The sequence below is a fragment of the Haemorhous mexicanus genome, chromosome 5 (genome assembly GCF_027477595.1).
Source record: "Haemorhous mexicanus isolate bHaeMex1 chromosome 5, bHaeMex1.pri, whole genome shotgun sequence".
Taxonomy (NCBI): Eukaryota; Metazoa; Chordata; class Aves; order Passeriformes; family Fringillidae; genus Haemorhous; species Haemorhous mexicanus.
In genome coordinates this window covers 45,703,958-45,722,835 of record NC_082345.1, presented here as the reverse complement: position 1 = coordinate 45,722,835, position 18,878 = coordinate 45,703,958, and the positions used below count along the sequence as shown (strand labels likewise).

The 18,878-nt window shown below is 42.0% G+C and overlaps 1 protein-coding gene across 3 annotated transcripts; it reads right to left on the bottom strand.

Annotated features, from left to right (window-relative positions):
* Positions 1–835: 835 nt before the first annotated feature.
* SLC38A2 (solute carrier family 38 member 2) lies at positions 836–16,974 on the bottom strand. Of its 3 annotated transcripts, XM_059847021.1 has the most exons (16): positions 16,834–16,974; positions 15,982–16,169; positions 15,631–15,712; positions 15,385–15,500; positions 12,487–12,560; positions 12,297–12,389; positions 12,020–12,101; positions 9,019–9,101; positions 7,992–8,050; positions 7,706–7,855; positions 6,892–6,971; positions 6,695–6,795; positions 6,191–6,315; positions 5,454–5,598; positions 5,247–5,344; positions 836–4,479 (listed from the first exon to the last, which is right to left on the bottom strand). In XM_059847021.1, the coding sequence occupies exons 2-16, from the start codon at positions 16,098–16,100 to the stop codon at positions 4,381–4,383; spliced, it is 1,506 nt and encodes a 501-aa protein (XP_059703004.1). In that variant the 5' UTR covers positions 16,101–16,169; positions 16,834–16,974; the 3' UTR covers positions 836–4,380. The 3 variants fall into 3 exon arrangements, with proteins under 3 accessions (XP_059703004.1, XP_059703005.1, XP_059703006.1); XM_059847022.1 differs by lacking the exons at positions 15,982–16,169; positions 16,834–16,974 and adding an exon at positions 15,844–15,960; XM_059847023.1 differs by lacking the exons at positions 15,631–15,712; positions 15,982–16,169; positions 16,834–16,974 and adding an exon at positions 13,200–13,367.
* Between the last annotated feature and the right edge of the window lie 1,904 nt (positions 16,975–18,878).

The window sequence follows — 18,878 nt, the reverse complement described above, 5'->3', positions numbered from 1 at the left end:
GCAACACTGTGAAAATGAATAATCCATGTTACACAAACATGACACTAAAATGAGAACTAGAAAGGAATGCAGGCATTCATCCCTCCTCAGGATGGGCTTTGGAATTTGAGCAAACACATAAACACTGCACACACAGAAAGCATCTTAAAAAAATAAAATAATGAACAGCTATTAAGTGTGGATTCCAGGAAAATATGCTATGCGATCTTATTAATTAAGACAACCTTAATTGAGGATTTCCTAATTTCAGAGCATATAACTACCCTTCCTAAGTATCCCTTTTGTATAGTGTTTTGCCGTACACACGACACACTGCGTTACAACTCCAGTGTCTCTCCACCAATTCTGAATATTTGGGACAGATATTCATATGACACATACAGTGTTATGGAGAACCAAGAACACATATGCTACTCTTGGTTCATACCCAGTTTCCAAAATGGAAGCAAACCAGGCATACCAGTATTGTAACTTTTTACGTAAGCAGTTATTCTTCACCTAGAGATTCAAAGGAAGGAAAGTGGCATAGGATTTTAGCAAGACTCACTCATTTATTACACTTATACAAGATCTAACACATTGGGTCTTGTCTCCAGCTATGCCTTTTCCACAAAAGAAATTACTTAATGCAGGTTCCTTGTAGAATTTGATCTCTCATGCCCAGACTTGCTCTCTTTACCCTTGTAGTATAATAAGTTGTGGATATAGTTGCATGCCATTTTCCTCCCCATCTTCTCAGTAAGTTAAATATGCATGAAATAAAGATACACTTTTAGCATCATCTCCAAAGAAAATTCCCCAAATGCCTCCCCCAAGAAAAACATCAGAACCTTGCTTAAGATTATCTGTTTATTTATTTCAGTTAAAACAAACATACAATGTTTCATTGAAACTGTGTTGCTGGCCACCAGTCTAGCCAGCAACCGTAGCTAGGCTGTTGGCCTCTCCCAGGAGGGCGGGTATTTACATATGTACATGGCTGTACCGCGGGATGCGCCAGCTTGGCGGCCTAACCAGCGTTAGATCGCAGAGGTGGTTAACTGCTGCATTCAGGAAATCCTAACATCCATGGTAAATTTTAGAGAGAAAGTACACATCAACCTGAACGATGCTTTCTATGGACCCAAGTGATTCCGGTGTTTATTGCAACATATACATTTGTAATAAATACAGTCTTAGTGTTTTCTTGCACACCTTAGGCATAACACGCTCCTTTCATCTCTGTAAGCATTACACTCTGTTGAAAAAGGCTCTTTCCTTTGACAGCTGTTACACAGATGTACAACATGGACAACTCCTTGAAATGCTGTAACAATCAGTAATGAGAGAGGAATATATACATAAATCCTGGACTCCAAACCTACATTATATACATTTTACTTACAGTATATACACACATACAATTTATGTACATAGACTATCATAAATATTGAAAAATAGTTTTAGTTTTAATGGATTAATGCTTTATAAATAACATGTTACATTTATGACTGAAATATCATGGAAGACAGTAATGTCTAACTGAGGTGACAGAACAGTGGTTTAATACTGAAGCTGCTCTTTTAGGTGGTTTGTAATGTAGGTAACTTTAAACAGACAAGTTTGGAAAAAAAAAATTAATTAAAAAAAAAAAAAATCACATGTTGGAAATCGACCCAGCCAAGTGGAACTCAACTGTTGCAGGCGGAGAGTCAGTCATCAAATTATATAACACATAATGTATAATCTGGAAATTGCTACATTCAGAGAATTAGTGACATGTACAATACACTATGAGGTGTCATCACAAAAATCTTCCCTTCTGGTTGCCAAGAAGGACTTTGTAGTAACTTCTCACTTACAACTCCTTCCTTGTCTATGGTTGCTGTGAGAAAGGAGGATATTTCTCACTTTCTTTCCTCTTTTTAAAGGGAAGAACCTCATCCCTTATGTGCTACAAATTGCTCAAAGGTAGACAACATTTTAATCCTCTTCCACCTTTACACATTTGTGGAGGAAGAAGAAAAGCTGCCAAAGTACTGAGGAGGCACGTGCTCAGCACTTCTGTGGAGATCAGGTAACATGGGATAGTTAGCCATGGATGTACAGTACCTGAGGCAGAGAAGTACCTACGGAGCGTTAGTCAGTGCTGACTCCAGGATCATCAATTGCCAGTTGAGTACCACCAAATTAATTATACAAATACCACATGAGGAATCTAACTTGTCATTACAGTTTTACACTATAGTCTTAGTGACCAGTACTTACAGTCATGCAGAAGTATCAATACAAAATACCTGCAGTTGTTTCCCCATAGATTTTAAATGGCTGGGCAGAGCTTGACATTATCTGCCAAATGGTGATTATTGTTTAGATTTATTTCTGATTAATTCTACAAGAGCAAAAAAGTCTCAGGCACTGTTTAATCAACAGATTACAGGCCTTTACTTGGTCTCTCTGACACGATGACTGAGTGGGACTTCATAAATCAGATTTTTAAAGCATCATGTCAGATGAAGACAGTTGACCACACTGCCATGACTATTTCATTAATAATCTCTATCTAGGCTTTTGTACCCAATATTGCTGTTTGAGAACCTCTTATAAGCCAAGTACGCTGTTATACAAATGCTACCTCTCTTCAACCTGGGACAAGAATGAAAGAGAAAACATGCACTAGAAACAAAATAGCTCATCACAACCATACAGCACCTGTTTCATCAGCTAGGGCTCATTAGAAACGTATCTATTTCTGAAGCAAACAAGTATGAGATGACTATCCAGTCTATGAGGTTATCTTTAATACTACTATACAGTATAAATTGGAAGAGGAATCCCAGTTGTGTATGTGAAGAGAGTTTGTACCAAGCATGAAATATTGGTGCAGTTATTTTGTGAATTTGACTCAGAAACAGAATAATCAAGTAATTCAAAATCCAATAATGGATGAGGAATTTGAGAAATACTGTACAGTTTTTAAATATTATACAACTAGAAGACTACATTAGGACTCTTTTGTTTTCCTACAGAGTGTTTCAAGATAGATTGGATAGAAAAAAAATCCCAACAAACATTGTTACAACTGACAATGGACCTTATTAATAAAAGGAACTTGAGGAGGGAGTTTTGTATTAATGGCATCATATGCTCCAGTGCCATTCAGTTTCTACCTACAACAGGAAAAAAACCCGAAAAAGCAAAAACCCCAGACCCTGTTTTACTCAATTGCACTACTGAGTACCTCAAGAAGGGAAATGTTAATGCTGTCTTTGCAATTTTAGATTACCTATGCTTTTCTCAAATGTACCCTTTTATAAAAGGTTGGGTTTTGTTAAAGTTTGAAAATTTGCATTTCCACACCATTTTTGGTAACTCTACGTAAGTCTGAAACGATTTTCAGGATTATTTTCTCTAAGGGATCTTCATGGGAAGCATTTAGTATCAGAAAATTTTGACCTGAATTAGCTTATTTTCTGTTTTGGTCATTAGAAGCATTTTTAAAATAAAATTTCTTCTAATTATGCCTCTACAGAATCATTAAGTATGTTGAGTGGGAAAGGACCCATCAGAATCACCATGCCTAACCCCTGGCCCTGCACAGGGCACCCCAAGAACTACACCATGTGCCTGAGAGCTGTCCAAACACTTCTTGCACTCTGTCAGGCTGGTGCTGTGACCACTTCCCTGGGGAGCCTGTTCCAGTGCCCAACCACCCTCTGGGTAAAAAAAATCCTTTTCCTGATATCCAGCCTAAATCTACCCTGACTCAGCTTCATGCCCTTTCCTTGGGTCCTGTCACTGGTGACATGAGTGAAGAGATCAAGAAAGTCAAACTAAGTTTAATTTAGGACACTAATTAAATATTTTTTTCTGAGCTCTGCTATGTTATTTTTTCATTCTTTTTAGAAAAATGTTTCTTAAAGTCAAAATAGTGCTTTTGAGGTCCATAAGAATTTTTGGTACAAAAAATAATAGTGTTTCTCTCTTTCTCTCGCTCTCTCATTGGTTATTTAAACACTTTGCTGTAAATTAAAGAGTTCTTTCTCACATCAAATGGTTCCATTAGGCACATTCAAGTAAAATAACAAAATATCCAAGTAACAATGACAAAAGCCAAACATGGCTTGATAAAAGTCTACAGAGAGTTCTGTCCATTCTCTGGAATGGAATAAAGTTGTCACTTCCTTCAGCCAGACACTCACGTGGTTTGATGTCAATATCCACTTCCATCATGCAGAATAGTTTCTTAAAGACAGAGTTCAGATATTCTACAATCAGAAGAACCATCAACAAAGAATCTGCCTCTTAAAGGAAGCTGAATAGCTCGTTTTCATTCCCAGTAGGTATCTGAGTGAATACTGGCATTTGAAGTGGTATATTAGAGAGATTAAACCAGGGCAGTTAATGGCCATCAGATTTAACATTCTGGATCCAGTCTAGAATAATCAGTGTCATACACCCAGTCATCACAAGTATACCACTTAGAAAGAAGAATGAAGCCTGAAAAAGAAAACATAAAAGAAGTATTTCAGATTCTGCTATGACACTGTTGGTGAAACACAACATACACCTGTAAGTTCATGCCCATGAACTAGCACAAATGCCATTGCTCACAGAGGACAAAATAAAAGAGACAAGAGATCAAGTCAATGACAAGGAGCTAAGTATCTTTCTCATATTTGGGGTCCTTTCTCAAATCAGAAAGTATATTTATCTTCAGTATAGCAGACCTCACCCTCAGCTAAGGGAAGTGAATGTAGCTGCTGATAACCAGTCAGGCTGTGTCACTGTGCTAACTTGACTGTCTCAGTATATATGATTGCATTATGAGTCAGTATGTCTACGATTAGTAAGAGCACCAAGAACAATCAAGATAACCCAAACAACTGGCAGAGATGAGCTTTTATGTGCAAAACTATGTAAATAACTCTTAAAAGAATATTTGAAGAATGTTAAGGTTTTTTCAATACAGTTCTTAGGGTATTCTGTTGAAATCTGGTTCTTAGCAGCAAGAGAATGACCCAGCTGCTGTTGAGATTTGGGGCCAGGGGCTGAGAGATGTCACTGAAGTGAACTGAGTCTTGTGATGGCCAGTTCCTTGGTTTTGAGTTCCTATGCATCTCCTTGCAACTACCTAGATAACATTAAATGCTAATTCACTGACTACCTTCACCAGGACTTCAAAACTCATAAATCATGAAGAAGACACTTAAATTTTTTGTTTTGAATTAGTAAGCAAGTGTAGTTACACATTTGTCTATACATACCCCAATCTTTTGCACTGACTTCATTGGTTCCTTCTTCACTAATTTGATATAGAAGGCAGAAGGAAGTATAAAGATCAGCATGGCAGCTGCAGAAGCACCTGTAGAGAAAAAGCATGGAAATAAATATTCATAAACAGGTAATAATTAGACGGGAACTGCTTTTTCTGAAATGCAAAAGAGTGCTTGATCTGACAAGAAAATGCTTACCAATGAATCCAAAGATGTCTCGAATAGTAGGGACAAAGATAACGAGCAAGTTGGTAAATGCCAGAAGAGAAATGGTAATGGAACAGTGACGCCACCAACTGAACTCCTTCCCTGCCCACAGCAGCTGGGTAATGGAACTGCGGATCTTTGGAAGACAGGAGGGGAAAAAAACCAGACAGTTTAGTCTTCATTTTGGAAGACAGTGATTTGTCACCTGAATTAGACCTTCCCTCAGAAAGTATTTTAACATAATTTTTCTGAATGCTCCAGATTTTAATAGAAGGTGAAAGACAAAAGTAATATGGAGAAAAAAAAAACCAGGAAAAAGTATCTGGTTTGAACAAAAATTCCAGAAAATTTTGTAACATCTAGGGATGTTGCTCAATAATATACACATAAATGACCAGATTGCCTCCACAAGGTATGTACAAAAACATGCTGGCTTTTGTGAGCTGATAATACAACCATGTAAGCTTTTTCATAGAGGGGCAATCTGTTTCATTTCCCCAGTATAACCATACCAGGAAAACAATATAACTGAATATATTTGTATCTACTGTTCAGTAAATGTTACATATTTATTGAATTAACAGTATAACTATAATTTATCAGGTTTATCAGAGTAAGCTTCCTTTTTCAGTTCAGAGAAAAACTCTTCAGTTTTTCAATTAATAAACAGGAGTTGCCAAATCAGTAAATGACTGTAGCAGTACAGGTGTTAAAAACAAATTACTTACAGGGAAAATAACTACAGGCACAGTGAGGGTTACAGCCATAAGCACAGCAAGACGCACAATAAGAAGGAGAACATCAGCACCCAGGTAAGCAGAGTAGGTGTGAAGCAGTTCTGGTTCAACTTTTCCTATAAAGAAAACAGTATTTTAGTTAGATTTAGTTGACATACTTCTTAAACATGTGCTTCTGCTCCAGATGTCACGCAAATTTTACTGTTACTCGTCAATATGAACTGAATGCCTCAAGAGATCCTGTAAGAATGTATCCATTTTACACAGGGATGACTTGGAGGCACGGAATCTGGTTTAATCCAATTTTAATCCTATGTCTTGGGCCTAATTCTATTTACTGATGTCCTTTAGGGTGTGCACTTACAGAAGTACTAAAAAAAAACCCCAGTGTATATTTAAAATGCATAGTAAATACTTGCTTGTTCTAGTTTTAAAATAACACTGTGATTTTTCAGAACATAAATAATTTAAAGAAAGCAGAGAGGCAATATTTACCATAAAATGTCAAGTATCCAAAGAGAGCAGCCAACAAATACATGAGGAACATGGCAAAAAAAGATACATAGGACACATTCATCATTCTTTTACGGCTTCGGCTGTAAGAAAAAGTAACATTGTTAGTAGTGAGAATATACTGTTTCATACTATATTTGTTTGTTCAGTGAAATTACAGATACATATCTAACACTTACCCTTTCAGTTCTTCATAAATAGGAAGAATTGCAGGATGACAGACAAAGGAAAATGTTAGGATCGGGACAGCATAAACAGTCTGGAAAAAAAAAAAAAAAAAAGAATGTTTCTTAAGTATCTCAACAGACATTAGAAATTTACTTCACAAAATTATCAGGAGATTCATCAGTTTTGGCCTTATTTGGTGATAAAGACCAGCTATTCTTTACAATGGAAACTTCAGAAAAAGTTTAAACAAGTTTATATTTTCTTAAACCCAGATCCTGAGGTACCAAATATTCTCACATGTCCCTGAATTCCATGGTGAGCTGAATGTATCTGCATTTAAAATCATGTTCAGCAACTCACAGGCTTAAGCCATTAGACCTTGAACTTGGTATTGTGTATTACACATGTGGACATTCATCACTGTAATTGGGAGCACTCATGAGTCAAGAATTTGTGACTGGGAACAAGTCTAACATCCTATTTGCACACTTCTACAATTTTCTTCATTTTCTTCTGCAATCTGCTTTTTAAAATGCTTCATTAACTTCTTTGAGAAAGCTTGAGAAATGCTGTGCTAAAGAATGAGAGATGTGTTTTTTGCCACTTGAGCAAGCACTTCAAGCTCCTCTAATTTCTGTGTATTTGGCATGTGGAAAAACCCAGTCTCCATGAGATAAACAGTGCCCAAGTCTAAAGAACAGAAAGTCTTAACACATTCCAATTTTAAAACTGGGCAACTGCTTGAAGGAAAAATTATCTAATTTATCTGCTACATACTTAGTCTCAGTTATTCTCAACAGAGTATCTGATTTTTCGGTCAGTTACCTGTGAATTGAAGATGAAATATTTTGGCTTGCACATATCCTCACTTGTTATATTTTCAGCCACCAAAGGGGCCACTGTTGCATTTAACAATGTCACGTTCACGATGACGCTGTCCGTAGGACAAGGAATCTGAAACATCTTCCAAATTACCTGGAAGTAAAGCCACGCATTTATTACTTTGACTAATGCAAGATGTGAAAATTTGTAGAAACTGCTTAATTTCACTTTGAAATGCAGTTTTACAAGCACTGTAAAGTGTACAAGAAGTTTACAAGATTATACTTACAACAATCAGAAAGAAGACCATGCAAAGTAAGGAAAAGCCACTGGTATAGCCCAAATAGCCTGTGATCAAGAAAGATAAAAAAAATCTATGATATAATAAACAGAAACATAATTCATGTCAAAACATAATGACAAAATATCTTCTGTTCAGTGATCTCTTTAGATTGTCATTCCCTTAGCATTATACAGAACAAATTAATTATTCATTGACTTTCTGCTAATCCCAGCCCAGATCTGAAGGCTCTGAAAGACATATTAGGGTCTGTACAGACAGCGAGTCTGTAATGTTAAACTTTTTAACTTACAAGAAAAGGAAGGAAAAGAAAAAATCTCACAGCAGCAGCTATTTGAATTATTTATTGCATACTAAGAATGATATAGCATTCATTTTAATAGCACACACTATCAGACAACTTAGCCTTTTTCCTTCTGTTTTTACTGATTTAATTCTAGAAAATAGTAATTTGAGAGAGCAATTCACATGGAGACTCTCAGTTATTAAAGTTCCACTACAGGATTCTCTGAATAAACAGCCTGTTATCTGAATTATTCACATATATCACTGAATTACAGCCATTTTAAATAAAGCATCTGGCATGAATATTCTGTTATTCCTTGGGATCTAAAACAAAAAGATCCTGCCCAGAGTTAGTGGCCCTACTCTTTGAAGGCTGTTACAGGATAGCTGGTAACAATATTGTATTATTTCACCATTGACCAAAATAGGTCGAACTTTGGGATAAGAACAGAAACAGAAAGTTACTGTTGAACTTCATTCTAAAGCCATCTTATCTGCAGTCCTTTCATCTTTCACAAACACATCTGTAATTCAGTATACTTGTCTTGGTTTTTTTTTCCCTTTCTTCAAGGAGACTGACAGCAATTACCTAAATGCTGATTAGTCCCAAGAGACAAGTTTGGAGACAGCTGTTAATTCACACAGCATTTCAAGACTCAAACATTGCATCAACACATTTCCTCACAATTCTTCCAATGGGTTTTTATTTTGATAGCTCTCTAGTACTTACCTAGATTTTTCAGTAGGGACAGGGGAAGAATGAGAAGGATAGACACCAGCAGCACTAAATAGTCACCATTGAGGTACCATTCTCTGTAGAAAAGAAGGTAATATTTGTAAGTAATTAAGTATTTAAAAAATGCATTTGCAGTTTAGTCTTCCCTCTTATTTTCTACGACACATGGCTCCTTAAAAAAAATGCACTACCTGATGTCACAAATGACAGCATTTGATTTCCTATATGGACCTAACACCCTACAATAGTTTCTTATCTCACCCCAAACCTGCATTGTGCCTTTCCTTTAGTGTCCTTTTATAAAAATAATAACATCTGGAAGTCAGAAGACAGAAAAGTAAATGACTGGTTAGAAAAAAGTCAAGTGAGATCAATCACAGAAAAAATACAATTTTCTAAAGTGCTGGTTCCCAACACTCCAGATGTGTTAGAATATTGCAGGGCCCCAGCAGGGTATCCATTTTTAATGGAAAGAAAATTCTGTTGGGTGCCCTGTGGGAATTAAAGAAAAACAGGTGAGGGCTGAAGGTAAGGCAGTAGCTCAAGCCCACTGGCTGAGAAAACTCCAACAAGCACTGGGAGTCTCTTGGAGGCACATTTCGTCCCTTTCAGTAGGGAAAACATGGTAAGAACTTCAGAAGCTTTTTCCTTCAGAACATTACTGCCATTTTTTCTGAAAGAAGCAGCAACTATTTTTTCACAAAACACTTTTGAGCATTAGAAGATTACCATCTTTTTTGAAACACATAAAACAAAGTCCTACAGGACCATCCTATATGCTTTAAGCAATTAAAGTAACACTAAGTTACACATTTATTCCCAGGTATTAATACTTTACATCCTATTATGATATCATTTAACAGTATTTATTTTAAAATGGACTGTATACTATTTAGGTAAAAAAATTAATTTGAAATTTGTATATGCAAACTCAGTTGCTGAATTATAGCCTTTTACATGGTAATGGAAATATGGAATAATTAACAGACTTGCTCTGGATTTACATAGTAAATGCAAAAATGATGTAGTCATCTCTTTCCTCAGTTTTACCTGGGATAACTAGATGTAAAAAAGGAATATTTTAAAAATTTCAGATGTATAGGACATTAACACCATACACCTTTTTTTTTTTTTTTTAAATATAGTAGACTTGTGGCAAATTTAAAAGAAATCACAACAAAGAAATTTCTTGCAGTTGATACAATCACAAGAACATGCACTGCTATTGTGCATACCATAGAGAGGCCATCAGGACTTTCAGATCAAGGACTTCAAAGTTTTTCCGTCCTGAAGAGTAAAGAATGGGATTGTGCAGTTTTAAAATATAGCCAAGTACTTTAGAAGTTGCTAAACAAATTTTAATAATATTGTCTCAGAAGTCCAGAAGTTCTTTTACAGTAAGCATTATTTTGGGACACTCAAACAGGTAAGTGCTTACATTTCGGGCCCCAGGCTGCCAGAGTGGAATCCATGCCAATGGTTGCCACCCAGACTCCCCTAAGCAATGCATGGAGAGAGTCAGTTAAATGGGGTTCATGATTGCCAGAGCACTGAGAAAATATTTACTTTAAATCAGTGTACAGCTACCTAGTGCCAGCCAACAAGAAAACATTTAAGATACAGATCTCAGTTTCTTAATTTTCTCTGCCAGATTTGCAGAGCAGCAGCTGTATCCAGAGAGATTCACAGACTTTAACTTTCCCTCTTGAATTGCAACCAGTTTTGAATTCTTTACTGAAGATGGGACAGTTAAAAAATATTTGCCTCCGAGCCCCCTTCTAAATACTGGCTACTCCAGGGGCTCTCTTAAGAATCGAAAAATACAGACTTGAATTCAGCCACAGGAGAGAAATTAAGCTTCCCAGCAAAGAATTTGTAAACATAACACTACTAAGTAAATAGGGTAGGTGCAGTATTCGAGTACATAAAAAAAAATGAAAAGAAAGGAAAAAAAATATGGCTAGCACTGTTATTATGACAGTATCTATCAGCAAGCTGAATGAACATCACCAAATGGCTTGAACCCCTTGGGGAACACGGCAGAAAAATGCCTACCTTCTGAACTCAGGCTTAGGTGTAAGTTGGAGTCTTGAGCTGCTCAGCCCTCTCAAGACTGGGACACTTCAGGACAAGGCACAGAAGTACAACTCTGAAGAGTGAGATTTATAGCACTTAACTCTATCCATCTGAACTCAGGCATCTTGTTTTCACACACCCTCTCAATACAGAGTGATATGATCAGCTGTTCTTTGGAGGCGCACAACATGTGTCTAAGTCAGGTGCGCCAAACTGATCACTACAGAGCATCACCCTTCTCCACTGATTGGACTAAGAGCATTGTAACGGTGAACTCAAAATATGGTTAGATAAAATGAATCCTCTTTTTAAAGCCAAGCAGGAAAGCCACTCTGGGTGGCTCAAGGTATCTCCAGGGCTAGATGGCAAGGCATCTACCACTCTAGCCTTAGGTATATAAACTCTGGTTTAGATCAATATTGAGTCTCTGAATCTTTTTGAGAACTGTTCCTTAAGACATTCCTTGCATAACTGCACCTTAGTCTTACATTTAATCACTTGCCACAATATTAATACTAGAAAACCAAATTAATCAGACCAAACAATTTTGAATGCATTAAGAAAATAAATTTTAAAAAACCCAACAAAACAAAACAAAACAAAAAAACCAACCACAATGACATTTATCTTTCCTTATCAAGTGTATGTACTGACTGGTACATACATTAACACTTACCTGATGTTCTTTACAGAACAGCTTTCTGCAATATGATGCAATACCTGTATTTTTCTACCTTTCCCAGGTCAGGCTGGATCTAAATGAAGTGAAGCACTCGGGGGAAGGGAAAACTTACTGTATCTCTGTCTGAATAAGAAGCTACCCTATGGTGTACCGAACGTGGTCTTCATATAAAAATATATACAGTCTCCGTATTTGTTTCTCCTAATAGTTTCTCTGATGAGGAGTTCTAACACCTACCCTGTGGTCTCTTCGATGTTCATAAATGTCTTGATGACCAATGGTAACTCATATTTCACTATGAAGAGGTAGCTTGACATAGCTGTAGGTGAATAACATCATAGATCATTACAAATATAGAATATGCCACACGATGCAAGAATCACATAACATGTTTCATAACTTCACTTGAACACAAGCAGTTAATGAACACATGTTGTGTGACAAATAAGTCTCCAAGAATAAGCAGGGAACAATTACTATTGACAGTACAGACATTTTAAGATCTTGTCCTCACCTCCAATGTTCTGCATTGTAATTGATCCAGAAGCAGCAAGCTTTCCAGCCATACCAAAAGCCTTCATTCCCAACTGTTCATATAATAAAGATCCTGAAAGAAAAAACGATATCCCATTGGAAGGGTGTATTTCAAGAAGATACTGTAGGAAACAACTACTACATATTTGTCAAATAGTAATTTGCCATACCTCCTTCATTGGCAGTCTTCAAAAGAAGATGCACTGAATACAAAGAAAATATTGAGACAAACAGCAGGAGTATCCTGGGGAGAGAAAACACACAAATTTGTAATAGCTATAAATGACTTATTGTAACCTTATTAAATAAAGATGTATAAAATATAAACATTATCCACATTAAGATATTATATGGGGAAAAAAGTAGATTCTAAGGTCAGCTAAAAGTGTTCTGAAAACCCAATTAACGCTGTGTGTAGAAGGGATTTTATACTAAATTGCATTTTAGAGGCATACAAAGAAATTCTAATGTAGACTTGAACAACGATTCTATTCAGTCTAAAGTGGCATAAGCACCACCAAGTGTCAAGCTATTATACTTGGCTATATTTGATAATAAATAACTTAAAGTATCAATGGGAATGTGTGCAGGTGGGGGGAGGAAGGTTTGCATCCCTGTAAGAAACTGTGTCTTCCTGTCCCTGTTCAACATTGAGGCTAACCACAGCTGAAGTGAAGATTATCTCTTGGTCTTAAAGAAATCAGCTTTTCAGCTTAAACCTGTGTTATGTTCTTTTTTTTACCTAAGGATGAAACTGCAAAAGCCTTAAAGAATTGACTGAAAATTCAAACTCATTGAGAGCTGTGTTTTCAAATGGAAATGCATATCTATTGTCTTTTAAAAAAATTCCTTCCTCCAAAGTTAACTCTTCAGATGTGCTTACATGGGAATCGCTAGTGGCTTGTTTATCTTCCCCACAGCTTTTACAGGCAATGCATATTATTTCCAGAAGCACATTTGTATCACCTAAAATTCGGGTCTCTCAACAACCAATCTCTCCCACAACAAATGCACTTCCTGGAGTGGCACGCTAGGGGGGACTTCTCGGCTGCTGGAGAACACAGTGGAAAATTACAAGGCATTAAAAAAAAAAACCCTGGTCTTTCTTATACCAATACAAGCATTTTGCTCAATAGGAAACCTGAGAATCAGCATATCAAAAATGGCTTTAAGAGAGCAAACTTTGCTTCCCAGAATACATTTCCTTTTGTGTCATTTTTAATGTTGGTAAAGTTAGTAAATGCAGCACAAAGAACTGGAAACAAGAAGATCTGAGAAATTTCACAGATCTATATAGAAAACCTATGTTACTGTGCCAATTCAACACTAACACGTGCCCACAAATAAACCTCTCTATTTCTGACAGGTAGAGGATTAACTAGGATTTGACTCAGCCATTGGGTAGAAACAGCACAGCTGAGATGTGCCAGGGTTGCACTACTTTAAAACAGCACAGACCCTGCACCTCTCAGACCTAACATGGAATGGCTGCCTACAGTGTAGACAAGATCAGTCAGCAAACTCATCTTGAAGCTCACTCTGTTTCTGGCTTCCAGACCATTCTATTCATTTATTTAGTGCTGACAGAAGTGACAAGTCACAGCACTTACACAAGTGCCTCCACAGTCTTCGAAGAACTTACTGCCCTAATCAACTGCATCTGGATCTGATTCTGTAACCTAGTTATTAAGGGCTGCCTGCAATGCCCTCACTGTCATAATAAATCCTCAGTATCATCTGTGATTAACTGTTTTCCTGCCTCAGAACTGTATGATCTACAAGTTTTGAAAGGTAACAAGCTAGTTTGTCTTTGAAACAGCACTAATGCAAATAAGAGCTGAATGCAGCATCTGGAAATAAAAAGCAACTAAATTGCCTCAGCACCCAATTGTTAAATTGACAGCTTTTAACATTTTTTCCTCAGAAAAGAGGACCCCCGAAGTCTGTTCAAATAGCTAACCTTAAATGCTCTTTTTTCCTCTCCTCAAAGACATTCTAATGTGCATTACATTGATTATCATTCATGTGCTGCAAAACATCTTTAGAGCATGAATATCTATTCTAGGTTCATGCTATGTCATTCATTCAGTTTAGCATCACCTAAGCAAGTGAAAATCTTAGTAAAAAATTAACAAATCACCATATGTTTAAAATCCTTAAGGTCCGAACTTCACACATAGGTAGTTTCCTCAGGAAACTTGAGCGCCACCCGATACACTGTGAAACATCTGGAAGTAAATCTGACCTACTTTCTGGAAATCTGGCAGCACAGTCAGGGAAATTTTGAACTAAACATTGCTCTTCACATGTTCTTGAACATTCAGCACATTCATCTATTTCCAGGATAAAACCACAAAGTTCCTTTAAACATATCCGTGGATACTCATTTGCAGTCAAGTCACTGATAATACACGTTGTGTGAGCTGAACTGCCTCCAATACATGAAAAACGTACTTTCCAAGGCATTTAAAAGCACTGTACAGAACTGTATCCTTATGTCATTTCCAATTACATTACTGTAGTTCTGCCCTACACCTCAAAGCTTTTGCCCACGTAGACAGGCCAATAAAGACAGACTGGTTATTCCACATCCCTCCCTTGCAGGCAGACAGAAATTTTTATAGGTGTAACTGAAACCATATCCCTGAAGAGAGTGAGAGCACAGCAATAAAACAGACTTCTTTATTGGTTAAGTACATTGTAACTCTGCAGGCACAGTGATGTCAGCTGAGGAAAGTGAGACCACATCCCTGATTGGGACTTAGATATTCAGGAAGGACAGGGGAAGTCTATCAGTAATTCATGGAGAAACTACAGCTAAGTCAAGTAAAACTCACTGTAAAATGTTTTTGAGGGTTGCAGAACTTGCAGTGAATCAGTTTAATTTTTGCAGGTTCTTCTGAATGTATCACAATCCTTAAATTGAAAACAAACCTAAAATGCAATTCTGCACCTATGAAAATGACTGGATATTTTCTAGGGGTCATATTCTTACACCATGTATTTTTCCATTATGAATTACACACCAGAAAGATGGGGTGTTTCTGGATGAATCAAAAGATACTTACACAAAAAGAGCAATTCCAGTGTTAGCCATGGCAAAAGAAAGACCAAGGATGCCACTACCCACAATAGCATTGCTCAGATTAAATACTGACATTCCAAAGGAAGTAGTACCCGGATGCTGAGGAAAGAGGATAGGTAATAATTAATAGAAAGTTAATAGTCATCTCAGAATTAAAACAAACATAAAATTGGCAGTACATTTTTATTTGTTTGTTTGTTTACTTGGGACGTCATCGCCAGGTACTTACATACTGCGTTTCGTATTTCTTCTTTCCAAGGTTGGAGTCGAGCAAGAAATTTTGGTTTTCTGGATCAATATCCGCATAGTGGCTGCAAAACAACGTTACATCATTAGCGACTCTTACGGGAAACTTGCATATTCACTTCCCGATCAGCGTTTCCGATCCATTTCAAAGGGAAAAGGAAAACCCGATGGATTAACCCCGAAAGAACCACCCCACCTGCGACAGTGTCAGCGCGCGGAGCGTTGCGCCCGTCTCCGGTCGCAGCGATTCCCGTGTTTCCGTACGGATTTGCCGACAGACACGCGGCACCGCCGGGTCTCCGGCCGGCGCCGCCCGCCGCGGGAGCCCCCTCACCTCTTCATGGCCGCCGGCTTGGTGGGGTAGGGGTAGCTGAAGTCGTTGCTGTTGGAGCTGTAGCTGCTGCTGTCCTCGTCGGGCGAGATGTTGAACTTGCCCATCTCGGCGCTGCTCATGCTGGCGGGGCGGGGGTCGGGGCTCGGCGGCGGCCGCTCTTTTGTCCTTGCTGGCGGGACTCGCCGCGCCTGCGGAGGGGGCGGGAGGCGACGTCAGTGCCGCAGCGGGCGCGAGCCCGTCACGTGGCCCCGCGGCCCCCGCCCGCCGCCGAGTGGAAAAGTACCAGGCGCGCGGGGCGGGGGGCGCGCGGACAAAGGTGAGCCCCGCGCCGGGGCGGGGGCGCGCGGCTGCCACCGCCCGGCCAGCGCCGCCACCGCCACCGCCACCGCCCGGCCCGCGCCGCACCGCACCGAGACAGCGGCACCGCCGCCGCCACGCCGCACTCCCCCCCATCCCCCCTCCGCCTCCCCGCCCCGATAGCGGAGAGCAGACTGATGCAACACCGATGGGCGATTGTCACATCGGCTGTCGGAGCCTCCCGCCCCGCGGCTGTCCCCCGCGTGTTTCCCTCCCGCCTCCCCGTCGGCGACACCGCGCGACCCGGCGTTTTCAACGGAAAAACGCAAACCGGTCGCGGGACCGCGTCGCGCCGCAGTCGCTTTGCGGGTTTGCCACCTTTCCGGGATGCAGCGGCGGCGCATCCCTACGCGCGCGTCTCGGCGGAGCCCGGCAGGGTCTTGGCGACAAGCCGGGGCGCTGCCACCGGACAAAGGCGCGAAGGACGAGCCGTGCTCCGTCCGAAAAGTCACCCCGTTCTTCTTGGCGGCCCGGTAATAGCCAGCCCTGTCGTACCTTCTACGCACGAGCTTGAAAGCGAGGGTTTCTCCCGAAGCCTCGGAATAACGAGATTCTCCTGTCTCCGCTGCTACTTCTTGCGAGGGGAAAAAAAAGCCCTTAACTATGAAATGCCAGCGAAAACAAGCCCTAGACAAATAAAGGTAGAAAAAAAAAATCGCGTAAAAAAGTCAGAGGTAGCAAAAGGAAAGAAAGAAAATATCGCGTCTGTATCGCTCCGGCTTCCCTCCCGGTCTGACGGCCCCCTCGGGGCGCCGCCGCTCTTCAGGCAGGAATGTGGGCGTGTCACGGCAGGGGCGCGGCGCCCGCCCGCTGCCGCGCCGCCCCCCGCCCTGCCCGACTGACCCCCTGCCTCCGCCCGGGCAGGGGCTGGGGGGGCGTCCCCGACTGAGGGGTGGGAGCCGGTCACCGGCGGGCGCCGGGCGGGGGTCGGGAGCGCGGCCGCTAGCACATGAGCCGAGCAGCTCTCCAGTGTTTACATTGGGGCACTGGTTTACACCAGTGACGGAGACGGGACGCTGCGGTGCTTGTCAAAAGCGCTCCGCCTGAGAGGCGCTTCTACCGGCCCAGTGCAGCATCCGCAGCGTGACTGCAGCACCCGCTGGCTACCGGTTCACCCAGCATCTGCGTCCTTCTTCCACCCCGCGCCTGCCTCCGGCGCGGGACGAGGTGCCACTGACCCATCATAGCTTCCCGGTGCAGTCACTCGCTATTTTTAACACCCGCAGCAGCGCACGTGCTCTGCTCGGATCCCGAGGGTAGCCGTTAGACTCCCCGAACGCTTCCTTCGGGAAGTGAACCGACTCCCCCCAGTGATGTGATGCACGATAAACCCTATGTAGGGAAGAGAGGGGGAAACAGAACATCCTGCATCCTTTTCCTCAGAAAATTTGGAGGGCTTCGCTGCTCGGCCCCCCGTGGAAGTGGACGGCGGGGTTTTACGGTCGGCCGCAGCTCCTCACACGCACGGTGCAGGGACACAGCTCCGAAAGAGGCTTGACGGGGGTAGGGGGAGCTCGCTTGGCTGCTGACTCTAGAGGAATAGGGGGGTGCAAAGCAGCCTTCCCAGCTCCTGTCCTCGCGGCAGCAGTGCACTCCCACGCCAGTCTGGGGCTGCCAGCCTCGAGTGTGGAGGATGCCCTGCCACCGCTGCGTTATCGCCCTCGCTCCCTTCTTCTGCAGCATCTAGAGCCCGTGGAGGGTGCGAGGGGCGGCTGCCCGTCTGCTGTGCCGGGGCAGTGGCGGCGCCCGGGACACGAGAGCAGTTCACACCGCCGAGGGACAGCGAATCCCTCACCACCATCCCCGCTCCTGGGCCCACTGCAGTGCCCGCAGCGATGGGGATACGAGCCTCCCGAGAACTGAGACAGGAGGGAGAACGGTGGCTCTGCCCCGCGACTATCGCCGGGGAAGGCGGGCGGGAAGCGGGCGGGAAGGCGCCGGGCGGCGCGAGGCGGCGGTACCCGACCGCCACCGCCGCCGAAGATTCTGGACCGCCCCCGCGGACGACTGGATGGGGGGCGGGAGTGGAAGCCGGGAAGGGGCGGGGACCGGCGAGGGCAAGAGCAGGAGATGCAGGAGCCGAAAATTTTCCATCACTGCAGTCGTCCCCCCGCCCCCATCCGGCGCGGTACGTCACGCGCCCCCCGCAGCGCGCGGGGCGGGAGCGGGATTGGGAGCGGGCGGGATGCGCTGCGGCGCCTTCCGCACAGCCCCGGGGCGCACAGGGGCGGCGGCGCACCTGCTTCCGCGGGAGCGGCGATTGAAATGACCCCGGAGCTCAGCTTGGGGCGTTCTGGGCTGGAACCGGCTCCTGCCCTGCGCACCTGCCGGTGCGCGGCGCCTGCCTTTACCCCGGCTGCGGACGCGGCGGAGCGCGACTTGGGGTGCCTGTGGCGGTGAGGGCTGGTGAAGTCCCCCCAGGAGTGCCAGTCCACGGCGTTTTCGATCCTCGGAAAGTCTAGCTGCACAACGGGCAATTTGCAAAGGCTTCGGTAACCTGACGGGTTAAATCAAAAGGCTGCATCGCTCGCCTTCACAGC

Coding starts and splice junctions, on each gene's coding strand:
- SLC38A2 (XM_059847021.1), bottom strand. CDS start 16,100: ATGAGCAGCGCCGAGATGGGCAAGTTCAACATCTCGCCCGACGAGGAC. Junction 12,102..12,296: donor TACAATGCAGAACATTGGAG/GTGAGGACAAGA, acceptor ATTCACCTACAG/CTATGTCAAGCTACCTCTTC. Junction 6,796..6,891: donor ATTTATGAAGAACTGAAAGG/GTAAGTGTTAGA, acceptor TTTTTCTTACAG/CCGAAGCCGTAAAAGAATGA.